Source organism: Hippocampus zosterae, chromosome 15 (genome assembly GCF_025434085.1).
Source record: "Hippocampus zosterae strain Florida chromosome 15, ASM2543408v3, whole genome shotgun sequence".
Classification (NCBI taxonomy): domain Eukaryota; kingdom Metazoa; phylum Chordata; class Actinopteri; order Syngnathiformes; family Syngnathidae; genus Hippocampus; species Hippocampus zosterae.
This window is the reverse complement of record NC_067465.1, coordinates 6,169,559-6,185,720: the sequence shown is the minus strand read 5'-3', so window position 1 is coordinate 6,185,720 and position 16,162 is coordinate 6,169,559. Positions and strand designations below refer to the sequence as shown.

At 47.7% G+C, this 16,162-nt stretch overlaps 1 protein-coding gene across 10 annotated transcripts in view; it reads right to left on the bottom strand.

Annotated features, from left to right (window-relative positions):
* ctnnd2b (catenin (cadherin-associated protein), delta 2b) overlaps window positions 1-16,162 on the bottom strand; it is a 55,868-nt gene that overhangs the window by 22,605 nt on the left and 17,101 nt on the right. For 6 of the 10 annotated variants that reach the window (XM_052046078.1, XM_052046079.1, XM_052046081.1 and 3 more), the window contains exons 3-9: window positions 10,845-10,957; window positions 7,610-7,644; window positions 5,692-5,808; window positions 1,814-1,965; window positions 1,571-1,744; window positions 1,004-1,149; window positions 318-562 (exon numbers count right to left, since the gene is read on the bottom strand). In XM_052046078.1, the coding sequence (XP_051902038.1) occupies window positions 318-562; window positions 1,004-1,149; window positions 1,571-1,744; window positions 1,814-1,965; window positions 5,692-5,808; window positions 7,610-7,644; window positions 10,845-10,957 (982 nt within the window). Of the gene's footprint in view, window positions 1-317; window positions 563-1,003; window positions 1,150-1,570; window positions 1,745-1,813; window positions 1,966-5,691; window positions 5,809-7,609; window positions 7,645-10,844; window positions 10,958-11,860; window positions 11,985-12,718; window positions 12,873-13,074; window positions 13,373-16,162 lie in introns of those variants that run through there. The other 4 variants (XM_052046084.1, XM_052046085.1, XM_052046086.1 and 1 more) reach the window with 4 other exon arrangements.

Below are 16,162 nucleotides of genomic sequence, written 5' to 3'. Positions count from 1 at the left end.
GGCAAATGCCGTTGGTTCTTTTTGTCAAATGTAACACGTTCAAAGAGTGTGCACATAAAACTGCGACAGGGGTAGCGACGGTCATTCCTCCATATTGGCCATCGTCATGATAACCCCGCCCCGCCTGCCGGCCCCCTGACGTAGTTGCTGCCAGTCAAGTTCTGGGCCCAACAAATAACAGGGGGTCAGCTTTAGCATAGGTTTCAAGCACCAGAGCTAGGGCTAATTTTGCTGGTGGAGAAAAAAGAACCGGTGCTCAGCTGGGCACCAGCCCGGAACGAGCATTAGCATAAGCGCGTTAGCAACAGGGGCCGTACCTGCCAGGCTGCCGGGTCTTTTCAGGGTTGCGTTGGCATACAGCTCATGGGAAATCTTGTAGGTTTCTCCTCCGATGTGATGCAGCATGCGCTTGGTGGGCGACAAGGTGGCGTAGCTGCCCACGACCGAGCTCCGTTGGTGGATGGGCGATGACGTGTGGTTTCCTCCCGATGGGGCCGCCATGGAATGTGGGGAGGAGGGCCCGCCGGCACCAGGTGGCACCATGTTGATGGGTGATGAGGTGCTGCAAGGAAAGTCCCTTGAATATTTCGAGCCGGGCACGACATTTTGAGATGCTAAGCGAATGTGACAAGGTTTTGATTGAATGAGCTCTCATACGGGAGCCGAATTAAAAATTCAGCATTTCGCTCCAGTCACGTTAAAACACTGCCTTTAGCTTGACTAAAGGTTGCGTTTTGCACTGGCTGAGCGCTGCCTCACACATCACACGTGTTTGGTGACCTCATTTAGTTGCAGTTTTTCTGCCATACGCTTCTCCGCCACCGCCTAGCGCAATTGTCCGATGATCAACATGGTTGATACTGGCTCATTAGAATGCGCAAGCACATCGATCGCGGTGGTGTTGTGTCATGTTTTGTGCAACGGGGCAGGCAGAATGCTGCGGTGTGCACGCGAAACAACAGAGTTTATTCAAATGAGCTCGGGAGAATGGAAGTGTGCCAACCTGTAGGACTTGGCGAGACGACTTGGGGACTGTTTGGGCGACGCCACCCGCTGCAGCGTGGCATAGCTGGGCATGTCGGAGGACGCCGTCCCGAGACGCTGCAGCTTGGTCGGAGAGCCCACCGCCTGCAGAGGGGAGCTGACGCGCTGCAATCGAAAGGTTGATACATTGATCACGCGAACAGTTCTTCACAGTATTACCAACAAATAGGAAACGAGATGGGTAAATATACTTTCTTTGTATCTCTACAAGTGTTTTTATTTTTTCAAATGACCCCTTCTACAAGATCGGGTCCAATTACAATGACCTGTCACCCGTGAGCTATTTTCGGAGCAGGGCTACCCGGTGCCCCCCGGCGCATTAATGACCTCTGGTCTACATGTCGGATCGCTGAAATGCACGGAGGATGACACGAGTGCCATTCTACAGAGACACGGAATCTGTTCTTTTTATGAACCTAAGGAGCGGAGTGCACGGCGAGCCGTCGGTTTGACGGGTTGTGTCATGCTGCGGGGGCTGTACAAAGCACACGGAGGAAGTCAAGCACGAAAGGGGAGATTTCTGTACCTGTGCCGGCAAGGTGGCGCAGGAGTAATACACGGATGGTCCAGCAGGGGTAGGTCCGCCCTCGCTGGGCATATGGAAGGCGCTTCCCATGGCCTGTTGGGCAAATGAATCTCTGTGGGACTGGGAGGGCGAGTCCGTCCCCATTAATTGGGCGGCCGCTCGGCCGGACGTCACCTGGAGTGGACGGCGTGCGCGGAGGTAAGCGGGCGGAGGGATGGAAAGGATTGCAGCCAGTGCGCGTACCTGGTTGTAGCTGTGAACGGCCCCGCCAACATGTCCGCCGCGACTCGTGACCACTTCGCCGAGAGCCAATGCTTGGTTACTATGGTAACCGGCAGCTGCATAGGCATCCTGGTTGTTGAGCTGCAGAGCGCTATGAGAGAGAAGTCCTTGTCCTGAAGGGCAAAAGGCAAAAACAGAAAAGGGAAGAACATCAAAACGGAATCATTTCAAGAAACATGTCATAACGAGACATTAAAGCACATTGTTTTTCTTTTTTCTATGCGGGGGAAGGGGGGGGAGACAGTTGACTTAGATGTTCGGTGATTTTATTTTATTTTTTTGTTTTTTTTTTTAGCTTGAGAGTCTTGAGTTGAAAGAAACTTTTGATCATTGTCAAAATCCACGTTAAGTCTGGGCTTATCTCCTGCCGTGTTGCTTTTATAGAAGTCTTCTCAGAAGGTTTTTTCCCCCTTCTTTTTCTAGTTATTATTCTAAAACGGACTGTGTAAAAATGTATTCTGCTCATGGCCTTGGAGGTGTTCTGTAACCCAGTTTATGTTCCACATGTTCCCAAATGTCTTTATTTATTTTTATAGGAAAAAGAGGTACAAGAGCATATGTAACAGGATCGGTTTGAAATTGCCGTTGGAAAAAAGTTTGAAAGCTCGTCTGAAACTAAACAGCTCGGCGCCCTCTTTTACCTCAAGACAGCCATTTGCTTTTCATCTGCTTTGTTATTCTAGCCTCTCATGCTCTGTGACCCGAAAAGGCTCCTGACCTGCTTTTTAAAGTTTCCTTTTCGAGCTCCTTTCAGCTTGTCTGCCGCCGTCTTACTTGACGACGCTTCACCTGCCGTTGTGCATTCTGCCCCCAAATCATTCGAATACCAGCAGTAGGTAAATACTTTTTCAAAAAAGGCCATTACTGAATGAGAAGAAGTGTTCTCGTTCACTTTGCATGACTTTCATCATCATGTAAAAAAAAATCCCAATCGTCATTAATCTTTTTTGTCCTATTCTCTGGAGAGTTGCAGGCTATCCCGCGGCACCGTTATTAAACGTAGGCTGCTATCCGCTATTCTCTCAGACAACAACATTATCCGATAATTCCCGAGCAGGGTGCCATCAGAAATCATTTCCACCTCGATTGTCTGATAACTAGCCTTTAACTCATTCAATACCAGCCAATTCTGAACCAAGTCTGAAAAGACGTTTAAAAACGTCTTTGGGAGTGAATGACTTCATTATACAATGTATGCTGGCTGTTATATTCCGGAATAATCTGGATAGGGGTGTGATGCCACAAACGTAGACAAGGATGATTTTTTTTAAAGATAAGACCGACAAAGTACAACAAATGACGCTGGTTCCATTCACCAGGAAAAACGAGACAAACCAAAGGACAAATGTCAACAAAGTTGCTTGTGATGAAAAGATAAGAAAACCCAGAACGCTTACCATACAAACCGAGAATGAGATTGAAACAAAGGCTACGAGCTAAAACCAAAACCGTGGCGAACCTGCATCCTGACAGAAATATTTCCCAGACTTTTATAAGTCAGTTGGCTATAATTAAGGTTCCGTTTTGGGGAGCTTGTTCGACCGATGCTTCATGACCACTTTCTTCCGGACTAGTCTAATGTGCGTGTGCCAAGTATGTATTCATCATTTTACGTCAAATATCATTTGCATCCTTTCCAAAGACATTTGAAGAAGAAATTATCATTATGACCACTGAGAATATGTCGTGAAGAACCGTATAGGATGCGCAAAAGCATTCTACATTCGAGTAAACATTTCCCCAATGCTTCTGCTGGCTGGAAAGCCTGCATTTCCCCAGGAGGATCATAAAGTTGAAAATCAACTTCAATGAATCATCAGAGGAGGAAAGCAGCAGCTAGTGCAAGAGCCGAAGCTTTCCAATTACTGTGACTAGCTGTTCAATTTTTCATGTGTCCTTGATTAATTCACTTTTGGGGATGATAGTAATGATGTGTCCCATCAAGGACTTTTAATTTCAGACGTTGCTTTTTTTGGGGGTGGGGGGAAACATACAGCAATACGCTGCAGGATTAGAAAGAGGGACTCTGGAAATACATTTTGGCAACATGCAGCTCGGGCAAAACCAAAGAGTCCTTATGAAATATACTGAAAGGCTCTCGTCGAAGCGAGTGGACGTGTATTATTTAGCAGCAGTATTAGGCAAAGGAGAGCTGGATGGAGTTTACTAGGTCAAGGCCTTCCTGTCCTGTATCGAGACTCATGTTGGACCAACAGAGCCTCTAATGCAATTCGTGCAGTGGAAGACTTAGTGCCTCAGCTGAATTCGCACTCGTGCACTCAACCTGTGTCGGCGTCTGCAGAGCTAGGGAATGTTCATTTGTATGCCACTTTGGGTGTATTTCATACGGGAGTGGATCCTTCGGCGGGGGTAGGGGCTCATAAATGTATTATCAGCGTGATGGCAAACACTGAAGGCTCTGCTGAAGCCGTGTCATTTGAGTGAGTGAGAGAAAGCGGAAGGACCGGGAGAGATTTGGAGAAAGGATATTTAAGTGAGGGTAATGGAGGGGGATAAAATTCTCTATTATGGTGCATTCGAATATCTTTTCAAATTGGATGGACGTACACACTTGCCCTTCTCCGTCCAACGACGAGGTTGGCTTGGCGAACATGCGGTACGTCCATCTGCACGCGTGGTTGCGGACAACGCCGATTCGTTCGACCATTATTTCTTGACTTTTTTTTAACAGGGGCTCGCGGTACGCATCGCCAAACACACCCGCACGAAAGCTGAGTGTCTTTCCTTCCCTCCTCTATTGACACGTTTCAATATTTCATAAGTTGTCTATTTCCAGAGACCCTTTAGAGGGGTGCGCCTTCAAGCGCGCACATACAAAAACAAACAGATGCGTGCACATGGCCGCGCGCGCTGGCTCAAGTCACTGCATGAGGACAAAATTCACAGAGATTAACATGCACGCTGCACAGCTCGCAGCGAGCATGAACACCCAAGTTTACTCCGCTGCGTTGCTGCACTAATCTGCTCAGCAGCCGCAGTGTTGGAAAGGATTTCTGCTTTGAGCGTCTTCAACATGCACTGAACTGGAGGATGTGTGTGTGTGTGTGTGTGTGAGAAAGTATTTGTTTGCCAGTGTGCTAAAGGGTGATGCAGAACAAAATTGTCAACAAAAGGAAAAATAATCAATAAAATAGATAAGATTGGAATAATTTGTTAAATCCTGAATGAAGACGATCCATTTTTGGAGCCCAATGCTACATCCTGTCATGCAGACTGTAAAGATGTTCATCGGGGGTTCCTCTGGATCTCACAGCAACAACCACACTGCACTGTGAGATTGCAACAATGCAAAAACCTCTGAAGGCACGGCTTTCGCTCTCCATATTTTGAAAATACTCTTGAGACAACAGATCCAGATGTTATGACTCTCTTAAACATGGATTTTGGAAATCTTTGGATTTTTTTTTTCTTCCACTCTGATCAAATCCACATTTTCACATCCTCCTATGTGGCCCAAGCGCCTCAAGTCTTCCATTTTTTTTGTTTTTTGCATTTTGTCAGCTAAATTGAAGGTCATTTTGGAGACGCGGAGCCCAAAGGGCCTCATGCAACCTCCGGACTATCGCACGCTATGTCAAAGCGTAGCCAGGAACAGGTGGAAGATGCCACTCCATTTCGGCCCATTTATAGGCATGAAGCGGGACAAACCCTGTGAAGCGCATCTCACGTCAATATTAGTACGAATCCCAATCGCGTCTTCCTAGTTTTTCTCAGCGGCTTCGGTGCATTTCTCAGGTCAGAATTGAATTTCTCCGATCAGAGGAAAGTAACTTTGGCAAACTTGGACCATCAATGAATGATCTCAACAGCGGTCTTACGATCTCCCGTCGAGGTGTCCTGCGAATCCAAGATGCCCGATTCCTGGAGCGAGCGGATACACGAGTCCACCAACTCCAGGCCTGTTGTCAGCTCCTCCTCGATGTCCTTCTGTCCATCTGCATGGCCAGAAAAGAATAAAAACATGAAAAACACGACCGTGGCATGACAGTTCTGGGTATTCCCGGCTGTTTCCCGGAAACAGAGAGAGAGAACCATCCATTTGTAACATCTTCAATAGCGAGAGCCCTCATCATCAGCGCTACTTTGTGTGCACAACTCGCATATAAACATCGCTGTCCCCGCTCACTTTTACACCCGTCGCCAGCAGCACACAATGTGTTAGTTGGTGAACGCACGCTCTTACGCTCGCTATTTTGGGATCCGGTATATCAGGCCCCAAGAGTGTCATGGGAGGAAAATAGAATGAACGACACGGCAAGAAATCTTGTGGCGTTGCGGCGTACAGGTTAGCAGCGCCTTGGCAGCCAAGAGGACAAATCCATCTCAACGAGTCCTACGAGCAACGTTGAGAAAGGGGGAGATAAATGGCAAAACAAAAAGTGCATTACAGGGGACGCTTTTATTGAATTTGGTGAATGCTCTCGCACGGCGATGACACAATGTGAAACGAATTCCATTGTTGTCTTTACAACTATGCCAATATCACTTGAGTATTATCATCATCAGCGTTTTGAAAACAAGACAGGCCCAATTGGAGGGAGAATCAAAGAATTCAATCGAGCATTTCACATTTGGACAGCAGAGGGCGAAGCAGTCCCTTGAAAAAGATGCAAACTATTTCCGAGGGAAATCCCGGCATTTCTGAGGTCATTATCTTTGCACAGATATCAATGACACGTCAACGCTCGAGTGGACTGAACAAGAAACCGAACAATGTGCTCGCAGTGTCCCATTCGATTCCCCTTTGAGGCGTTTGTGTGCCTCTGCCATCTAGTGGCGATTATGAGCGGGAACCGGTTGTCGCATAAGAGGGCTCCGCCCGACGACAAATGACCACGTGCGTCGATGCATTTGCCAACATGCACTCGGACAGACAACTCACTTTGTGAGCCATTACGAAATGTAGAGAACGCCAAAAAAGAGTTGACGACTGACTCAACAAAGGTAGGAGGCCAGAAGAGAGAATTCCGAAGGGTATTTAGTCGGGAGGGGCAAAGTGAAGCCTCACGAACCAGTGAGACATGTGGCAGCCAATGGTTCATTCCCCTCCCTCTCACATGACTTTCCCTCGCTCGACACACAGAGCCGCAAACCAGACGTCACGTGACCCTGAGGTCACCGACACGCTCCTCGAAACGGAGGCTTCGTTTTCCAGCCCCGTGTCATTTTGCCTCTTGTGGATGTGAGGCCATGCGTTTTGTGTGCCATTTGTTGAATCTTTTGGCTCTCTCATTTCTTGTATTGTAACTGCCATTGATATCGATTTGTTTATGTCTGCGTTTGTGGCCAGTTCTGACGAGTTGCCAAGGAATAAACCCCACGTTTTGCTACACCTCGCGTCGTGCTCCATGCTATACATCTTGAGGGAGCGACACCATGTGCCAAGCGTAATCAATGTTGGAAAGACAAACTGCTAGCTTCGAGTGACAGGGAAATGAGCATAAAGTATATGCTGCCACGGTTTTTACTCAAGCTTCGGTCAGAAACGCACGACTATTCGAGAAAATCATTTTGTTTTGTTTTTTTGGGGGTTTTTTTTCCTGCGCTTGCACACGCAAGAGCCCGCAACACCTTTCCGACAGCAGCCACCATCACGTTTCGTGCACGGAATTGAATCTGAACAATGGGAAAAAGAAGAGCGATGCAAGAGGCGCAGTCAGCACAGCGCTGTGGCAGAATCCAAACAATGGTACACTAGATGAAATTTAAGATGAGATTTTTAACAGGAGTTCCTACCTTGGTTGTTCCAGCGAAATTTCTCCTCTGCTGAACTGCAAGAAAAAAAAAGCAAATGGGGGTTAGAGCTGCTTGGATAAGGAAAGAAAACGCACATTTACAATGACTTCTGTTTGTATCAATGAAACGCTAACAATAAAGTCGCCGGCATCCTATTGGATAGAATCCCCGACATCGAGTTCTAAGAATTCATCTCGAAAATTGATCTGACAAACGATTTTTCAAACGGAATCAAACACCTCCCCTTCACTGTTGTCAACAACAACAACAAAGGTCGGTCTTGTGTTTGATTTGATCAACGACACGCGGAACTAGTTTCTTGATAGCGCTACTTGCTGCTACTTTGTGGTCCGTGGAGGAGCAGGAGGGCAGCCATTTTGATTCAGGGTTGGGCCGTACCATTTGAGCCAGGACCGAACAACCCAAGAACATTTAACACCGCCATCTTTCATGAACTACAGCTCGATGCTCCGTATTCTCCACGTTTTATCTTAGTTGAAAGCCGTGAGAGAGAAAATAAATTCCCGCAGAGGTGAAAATCAGTGTGATCCTGTCGGGGAAAAAAAAAAAGCCAAACCGAACAATCTTGTCAAGAACCACAGGCACAGAGCAGTATTTCCAAATAGCTTTCGACAGTGCTGGTCAAGAACGGATCAGTTGGCATGAAAAAACAAAACAAAAAACAAGCAATGGGCGGACCTCTGCTTGAGCGTCGCAGTGTCACTGTTGAACCTTCTGAGGCAGCCGACTTTATTTCTGATACTTTAACTGCAGCACCGTGTGGAATCAAAGTGACCTCAAGTGAAGAGTATTTGTTTATGTCTTGGCAGTGGCCGGTCATCAACAGCGTCGTGCTTCTTATTTTTCATCTGCAAGCTGTCTGCCGCTGCTCCCTGGTCGGTTATTTCGAAATGCATTTACGAACCGCCGTTTGGGTCGCGTCTTCCGAGTTCATCTTCCTTGAAATGTTGACAGCGCTTCTGTTGATTTTGAGCTCCTTCAACGTGGCTCGTGGCCTCCTCCCCGACCGGTTCAATATGAGCGGAGTGCGACAGCGCGATTGGACTATTTGTGTGAGGAGCCGTTTCCCAACTTGGGAAGGAGTTTGCTTGTTTTTCCTCTGCTTGCGCGGTCGCTTCATTGAAGAAGCAAAATGCATTTTTTTTAACATGCTAATAATGACCACAGCCCAATTACGAAGTTCTACCCTCATGAAATGACGACAGCCTCCCACCCGACCTCAACAGAAGAAGCATAAATAGCTTAGCTGAAAATGTTGTTTTCACCACAGAAAATAGGCCTTTTCAAAACACTAAATCGTCTCCCCGCCGCAAAAAAGAACAACTTTACTCAGCATTCCACGCCTGTCGACCGAGAGAGGTTGTGACCTTTTAGAAAAATGGCAAGAGTGTTGCCGAGACGCGGCATGGTTTCATCCATTCAAAGCAAGGACATTTCGAGAGAAGGACGCAACGTGACTCCAGATGACGATGCCCTTTGGTTGACGTGCGGACACGACGGCTGGAAAGCTCCAAGTGAATAACAAACCTCATCTACACTTCGAATACAAACAAACAAAACAAAACATCAAAGATGATTTAAATTAAAAGCACCAAAGATGAGAGCGTTGTTCGTGTTCTGTATTTCTCATTTTCACCGGTGGAGAAAGAAGGAACTAGTGGCAAAAGGCCAATAGAGACAAACATGAACCTAGCGTGGAATGCGGGACGAAGCCGGATTGCGTGAAAACTCCACCGAGCGTTCAAACCCGTGTGTACCGAGCAAGACAAAAATGGCGGCTGTGAATCTCGACCAACAACCATGTGTGACATGCATTTAAGGCAGAATCCAAATCGCCACTTTAGCACCCACGCTGGAATGTCCCTTGAAGCAACGGTGGCGGCATGCGTTTGAATGCGTCGTTTGGTGACCGAGTGACAAAGCCGCCGGTCGGCCCGCGCACACCGAGGCGTTGTGCCTTTTTTTTTGAAGTGGCAAAACAGCAGCAGATGCCGCGGGAGACAATGTGCGACCCGCAACCGCCGATTACGGCTGGAAACAAAGGCAGAGCTGAAGGACTCATTAGCACCTCTGAAAGTTTTTATTGTGCGCCACACGGCGGAACTGCGGAGCCCTCCCACACTCGCTCGGCGGCGCTTGACACTCATTCGCGGTCGCTTTTTTTTTCTGTTTTACTTTATGTTTCCGGGCCTTCCGGGTCGAATTTCAATATTTCAATATTAAATCACATGCGGGTGCTTGGCACATGTACGTCAACAGGAAGCGATCAGGAAGACAACCTGTGCGAACTTTATTTGGGGTGTAGGTGCCGAATTCCACCCTTTGAGATGGCATGTGAAAAAAAAAAAACAGCCTTCATTTATTCGGTTCGCTTGTGGTTAACTTTGAGCTACAGAGTCACTCTGCGACTCTTTGTGGGAAAGCTCACTGATTAGACGCTTGCCTGGATGGTCACATAATTTAATTACAAGTCACATTGATCATGTTTTTCTTTACGGTTGGATTGACAGGAGAGGCGCCGAAAAAATGCGGCGGAACGTTATTTAAGGTGAAGTTTCCAGCGACGAAAGAATCGCCACGTCATCTGGGGGTTTGGATCCCGCTATGTACGTGAGCAAAACAATCGAGCATCTAAAGTCGAGTGGTCGCGCATGTCTAAAGTTTGGAGGTTTGACGTTCTGGCAAATATAAGCCCCTCCAACCCCCTAAATAAACAAAGCTTGAGAAATTGTGGGGGTATTTTTACGGTGCACTATGAACCACAGTAAAGTACAGTTCTCTCCGATTCGATTCTGCTCCATCGATATTGTGGTCAGGCTTCAAAACAAACACCGCATTGTGGCCCGTTTGAGCGTATCGATTGATCTTTTTTTTTTTTGTTTGAGAGAGGGACGGGGAAACACACCGATATCACATGACTGGATATTATTCCAGCCCGACATTCCGATCAGCGCTTTTGATGTTTGGATTGTGGAAGTGCACAGTGGCTAGCGTGACACCGCGTGCGATATATCTCCCGAGATTGATTCTGGACACGAATCAAACAGCGGGGACGCTTTCAGAGAACCCGCTGGGAAACGCAGTCACCTGCAAGCGCACAGCTGATCCCCCACGTATGTTCAGAGAAAAGGGTTTGATGGATTTGACACACGGACGGGAACCGCACATGCACGTACATAGATGATAACCCCGTGCGGGCAGACGGTGCACACACCTGATGCTCGTCATGCTTCCGGCCTCAGAGCCAAGCTTGCATCTCTCCAGCTGACTGGCAACAATCTGCCGCTCGGCTTCCAGCTCCCTGGTGAGACGTTCAAACTGCAACTCCTGCATTTGAAAGAGAGTGACGGGGAACGGGTCACAATTGTTCTATTTACGCCGGCGCTAAATTCTATTTTGGCTCCATCGTACGAGCACACGTTTAAAATTGACTGGTTGTCAAATTCCGCAAAAGTGCGCGCGATGCCTGCGGTGTCATTTAAGATGATGAGATGAATTGGTTGATGACGGTCGAGCGGTGGGATTCCACAACAAGTCAAGTCACGATTTTTTGACATCATCAATCTTTACCATAAAGCGGAGACACGATGTCGCCTTTCCGTATTGACTGACACTTTACAGACAAACGCGAGTGGGTACAATCCATCTTCCAAACTCAGACCACGCTGGCCTCGGTTCAGGTCAGTGCTAACGAGTGCCATCAGAAAGACACTTGCCAAAAACGGCATCCATGCGAGGCAAAAAGCCGCTGCTGTACAAAAGGAACACAAAGGCTCGTGTCACATTTGCCAAAAGACATCTTGAGAAGAAACACTTTTGGAAAAAAAAACCCTTCTGTGGACGGATGAGTCAAAAACGGCACTTTTTGGAAGCCCGTTACAGCGAGTGTAGAAATGGCACAGCATTTGATCAACAGCGAAGCACGGCAGTGGCAGTGTGACGGCCGGTGGCTGCTTTGCTACCTCAGGACCGAGACAACTTGTTGTGATTGATGATGCATGCCTATGTCACGTGGCTCAAATCACAGCGTCTCACACACAACCAGCACATCTTCTAGTTCTTCTCTTTCATCAGAGAATATTGTTGAGCGGGATGACCATGAATCTCATGAATCCATTGGAGCTTATGCACTCGACCGAGGCAGCGCCCGTCGTTCTTCCATATTGATACACTCCGATGATCATAAATCATCGCTGCAGTCAATAATGCAACGCCTTCACAACCCGCTACCTCTGTAAACTGTCCATCTTCCGATTTGTAGGACTTTGAAGAAACCACATACGCGTCCGCATACTCATTTCAAAGCGGCATTGTTATCGGGATGCAAACGGAAGAAGGGAGCTCTAATAACAATGCTAACGTATCAAGTTACCCCTGAGCAACGCTGCAGGACTACACGATGACGTGGTCGTGCAAACGCCATTTCCGCTAGGTGCAGTTGGTCGCGGAAAATGTTGCGAGTGCACAGCAAACTCGATGTTAACATGCTGCACCACACACACACACACACACACACACACATACACACACCCGGATGGGGCTTCCACATGCCGCTGAAGTTGCTCAACGGCAAACACGCTTGACCAGGAAGCGTGACGTGTACCCTCATCCCTCTTAACAACTTGAGCACGATGACACACGAATGTGTTTACACAACACTGGATACCCAAATTATAGTGCAAAGCATCCACTTCACCGATACACTTAAGCAAAAAAAAAAAAAACCCACAAAGTTATCCAAATGGTGTTTCGAAAATGAACCCGAACGTATTGAGGAAATCAAATGTCATGCTGAGTAAAGACCATCACAGTCATTACTGTGTGAATGTTTTTTTGGGGGGGTACAGGGCTTATCGCGGCAACGGCATTCAAGCAGGTGCACAACTCAACTTGCCACAGACTTGCAAGCGAGACATTCCATCACACGCAGTTAAAACTCCCAATCCGTGGCACGCGCTCCATTTACATCTCGCAAACGACTGCATCAAAGAAAACAGCTTGCTTCCCCCTCTGTGATATGACGCGACTATAACCACCCTCATTAGCTGATGCTAAGAACATTAAAAATTAAAAAAAAAAAGCACCTACTTCACTGAAACAACATCACGGCAGATGAAGGAAAAGATGCAAGGTGTTCCGCTTGTTTGGTGCATCGACCGCGGCTGCTGAAAGGTTAAGCTGAGATGACTAAACTGCATGGATGGCGAGAATTCTGTTGGAAGGGTTTTTGAAAAGCCCAAACAAAAGACACTGCTCCCTCCTTCTCGCCCGATTGCCCCCCCCCCTCACTGCCTCTCCAATCTCCGCTGCCTCCAAATGAAGGCCTGACATGCAGCCACCTGTTACTGCAGCCACGACGAACACCATGCAAGGGAGGACAAAAAAAAAAAGAAAATGAGAAAGCAAAAGGAGAAAGGAGAAGAGGCGCGAGAGAGTCCGCATACCTTCACGTGAACCATGCTTCACAGAACAGACTTCAGTCTGGCTTTTCTTTTTGACCCCCCCCCCCCTCACCCCTCCCCCTTCTCTGGCCACAAACATTTCCTCTACCACCTCCAAAGGCTCATCTGTCTTGGGGCCAAGACACATCCAGAGAGACGGCCGAAAGAGAGACAGACACAAGGCGAGAGAGACTACAAGTGTCACTTGAGCCTTCTCTCGGCTTTCTCCATGTCTCTTTATTACTCCCTCCGTGGGGGCCCATGCACGCACACACACACATGCACACACACACACACACACACACATGCACAGTGTTCAGCGAGGCACAAAGGTCCCCATGGCAACGGAGCATTTCGAAGCCCAGTGGCATTATTCATGCAACGTTGCATCACAAAGGACCCTCCTACTGGTCCACCCTGCAAAAAAGACCACCCCTCTCTCCCTCACCCCTCACATATATACACACACACACACCCCTCCTCCACTGAAAAGTAAGGAGGGGCTTGAAGACGAAGGTGAGTCAAGGTGAAAACTGAGCAAAATGTTGGACTAATGGCTGCACGCACTCGCATGACCGGATCCCAAATCCTTTGGTCGCAGTTTGAAGTCAACGAGTATTCATGAGATTTACTTTTTTTTCTCAATAATAATACTATATAATATTATATTATAATATAATAGTATTAATATATAATATTAGTATATAATAATAATAGTATATAATAGTAATAACTAATACTCTAGCTAAAATTTGCTCATGGTTTTGATGCGTTTGTGTTTTCAACTCCCACCGGAGTGGAGGGAGTTCCCTCCAGCGCTACACCCGTCACGCATTGTCATCAGAGTCAGTGGCAACCTTGAGGACTGCCATGCCGACAAGCCCAAGTTGGGATTCTTCACCTTGCTCACGACTCTCGTACCGTTCTAGAATCTGATGATCCCGTTTCTTCGTTCTTTGTTCACAAAGCGTGGTGCTGTGAACGGTAATCCAGAATGTCTGGCTAAGTCTACATTTCTACGAGGTAAATAGCTCGTTCAAAACGTCTCCTATGCCCGGAAAGAAAATACAAAGAGGCCCTTTGGTGAGTGGCAAAGTCCTGAGGAGGAATGTCAATCATAACACGTTTGGGATTGAAGTCAAATTCAACCATGCAAAAAAAGATCACGTACCAGGATGCAGTAAGCCTGGTAATTAGAACCCATTGCCTTCCCAACGGGGGGGTCAGTTGCTCCTGAGAAGATTGCCGCACCTCCTACTGAGTCCGCCTCAAATGCAGCCTTCTTTTTGTACGTGTTTACGCGACGTGTGCTGCTCACCTCTTCATCCGTACCTTGTATAATACGCAAATACGCCAGGCGCATGCAAAGCGCCGGCCAGGCCGACGTCATCGATTCATTCAAATTGGTATCCGCCCAGCTCGCGTGGCTGTTTGAATGTATGGACGAACCGCATGTGTATGCCTGTCAAGAGAAGTGTTTCAGGTTTTTAAGAACTGCAACACTCTGGAGTGCATTGTACTGCAATGTGTCTCAGGCTACGTTCACGCTGCAGCTCGATTCCGATTCTCATGCCCAAATGTGACGTCTATCTTTGATGCAATTTTAGCAGTAACATCTCGGGGTATTTTTTTTTTTTGTTTCAAATCCGACTTGGGCCTTTTTCTAATGTGCACATAAATTGGATACGTATGCGAGGCGTCTACGGCATGAACGCTCATCCGCAGACGCCCCCCCCCCCCAGCCCCTCGCGCTTGGGAGACAAGTGACATTGTCTGTGAATCTGCAAAGTTGTTTTGAGTAACAGTTGTTGTCTTCACAATTTGACTTGAACTGAATCCCACTTGGAAGATGAAGCATAAAGTGGCCATTTGTAGTGATAGTCGGAATTCAACCACACAGACGGTTTATTTATTCTGCGCGACAATCACGTGACATCTTCTCCAGATGCCCACGTGGGCTTTCCTTCAAATACTCTGGTTTCTTCCCGCATTCCGAAAACATGTATGGCAAGTTAATGGAACACTGGAAATTGTCCCGAGGTAAGGTTGCGAGTGTGAATGGTTGTTTGGCTGTGATTTTGTCTGGCAGCCAGTTGAGGGGGTCCCCCGCCGCCCTCCAAAAGATGTTTGGGATTGGCTCCAGCATGCCCGCGACTCTCGTCAGGATAAGCGCTTTCAGAAAATGGATGGGTGGATTAGATCTTCTGTCTGTTGGTCAAAATTTGTACTGACTGCATCCATGAATTTTTTTTTTTTTGGATCGAGGTGTGGACCCACGAGCTATGGGTCGTGACCGAAAGAACGAGATCCCGGTTACAAGCGGCCGAAATGAGTTTTCTCCGCAGGGTGTCCGGGCTCTCCCTTAGAGATAAGGTGAGAAGCTCAGAGTTGAGCCGCTTCTCCTCCTTATCGAGAGGAGCCAGATGAGGTGGCTTGGGCATCCTATTCGGATGCCTCCTGAGCGCCTCCCCGGTGAGGTGTTCCGGTCATGCCCCACCGGGAGGAGACCCCGAGGAAGACCCAGGACACGCTGGAGAGACTATGTCACCCAGCTTGCCTGGGAACGACTCGGGATCCCCCGGGGAGAGCTGGACGAAGTAGCTGGGGAGAGAGAAGTCTGGGCTTCCCTGCTAAAGCTGTTGCCCCCGCGACCCGGCCTCGGATAAGCGGTAGATGATGGATGGATGGATGGATCGAGGTGTGACTGGAGGCTCTTTGTGCCACTAAAAAGTAAGATGCTAAGTCCATAAGTGACGACAATCGCAGCTTGGTAAGCAATTGAGCAGTCAGTGCGTCATGCGGCGGCACAATTAGACGGTGAAAATGAACAGGCTCTGCAATCAGGAGCTTGTCAACTGACCGCGTTACTTAATACGGTGCTGTAGACTGATCTTATTATTGAAGGGAGACAAATCGAGAGTTACAGCCACTTGCTCAAAGGGACAGGCCGGCGTCCATTAAAGCCATTAGTCAAGTCAAAGAAACGGAGGCTTCAACAGGGGTAGCCTGCATTGGGAGCTTTGATTCTCAGCATGTGCGTCGTGGACGTAACTGACCCTTCCTCTATTTTTCTTGCATAGAGAGTCGGCCT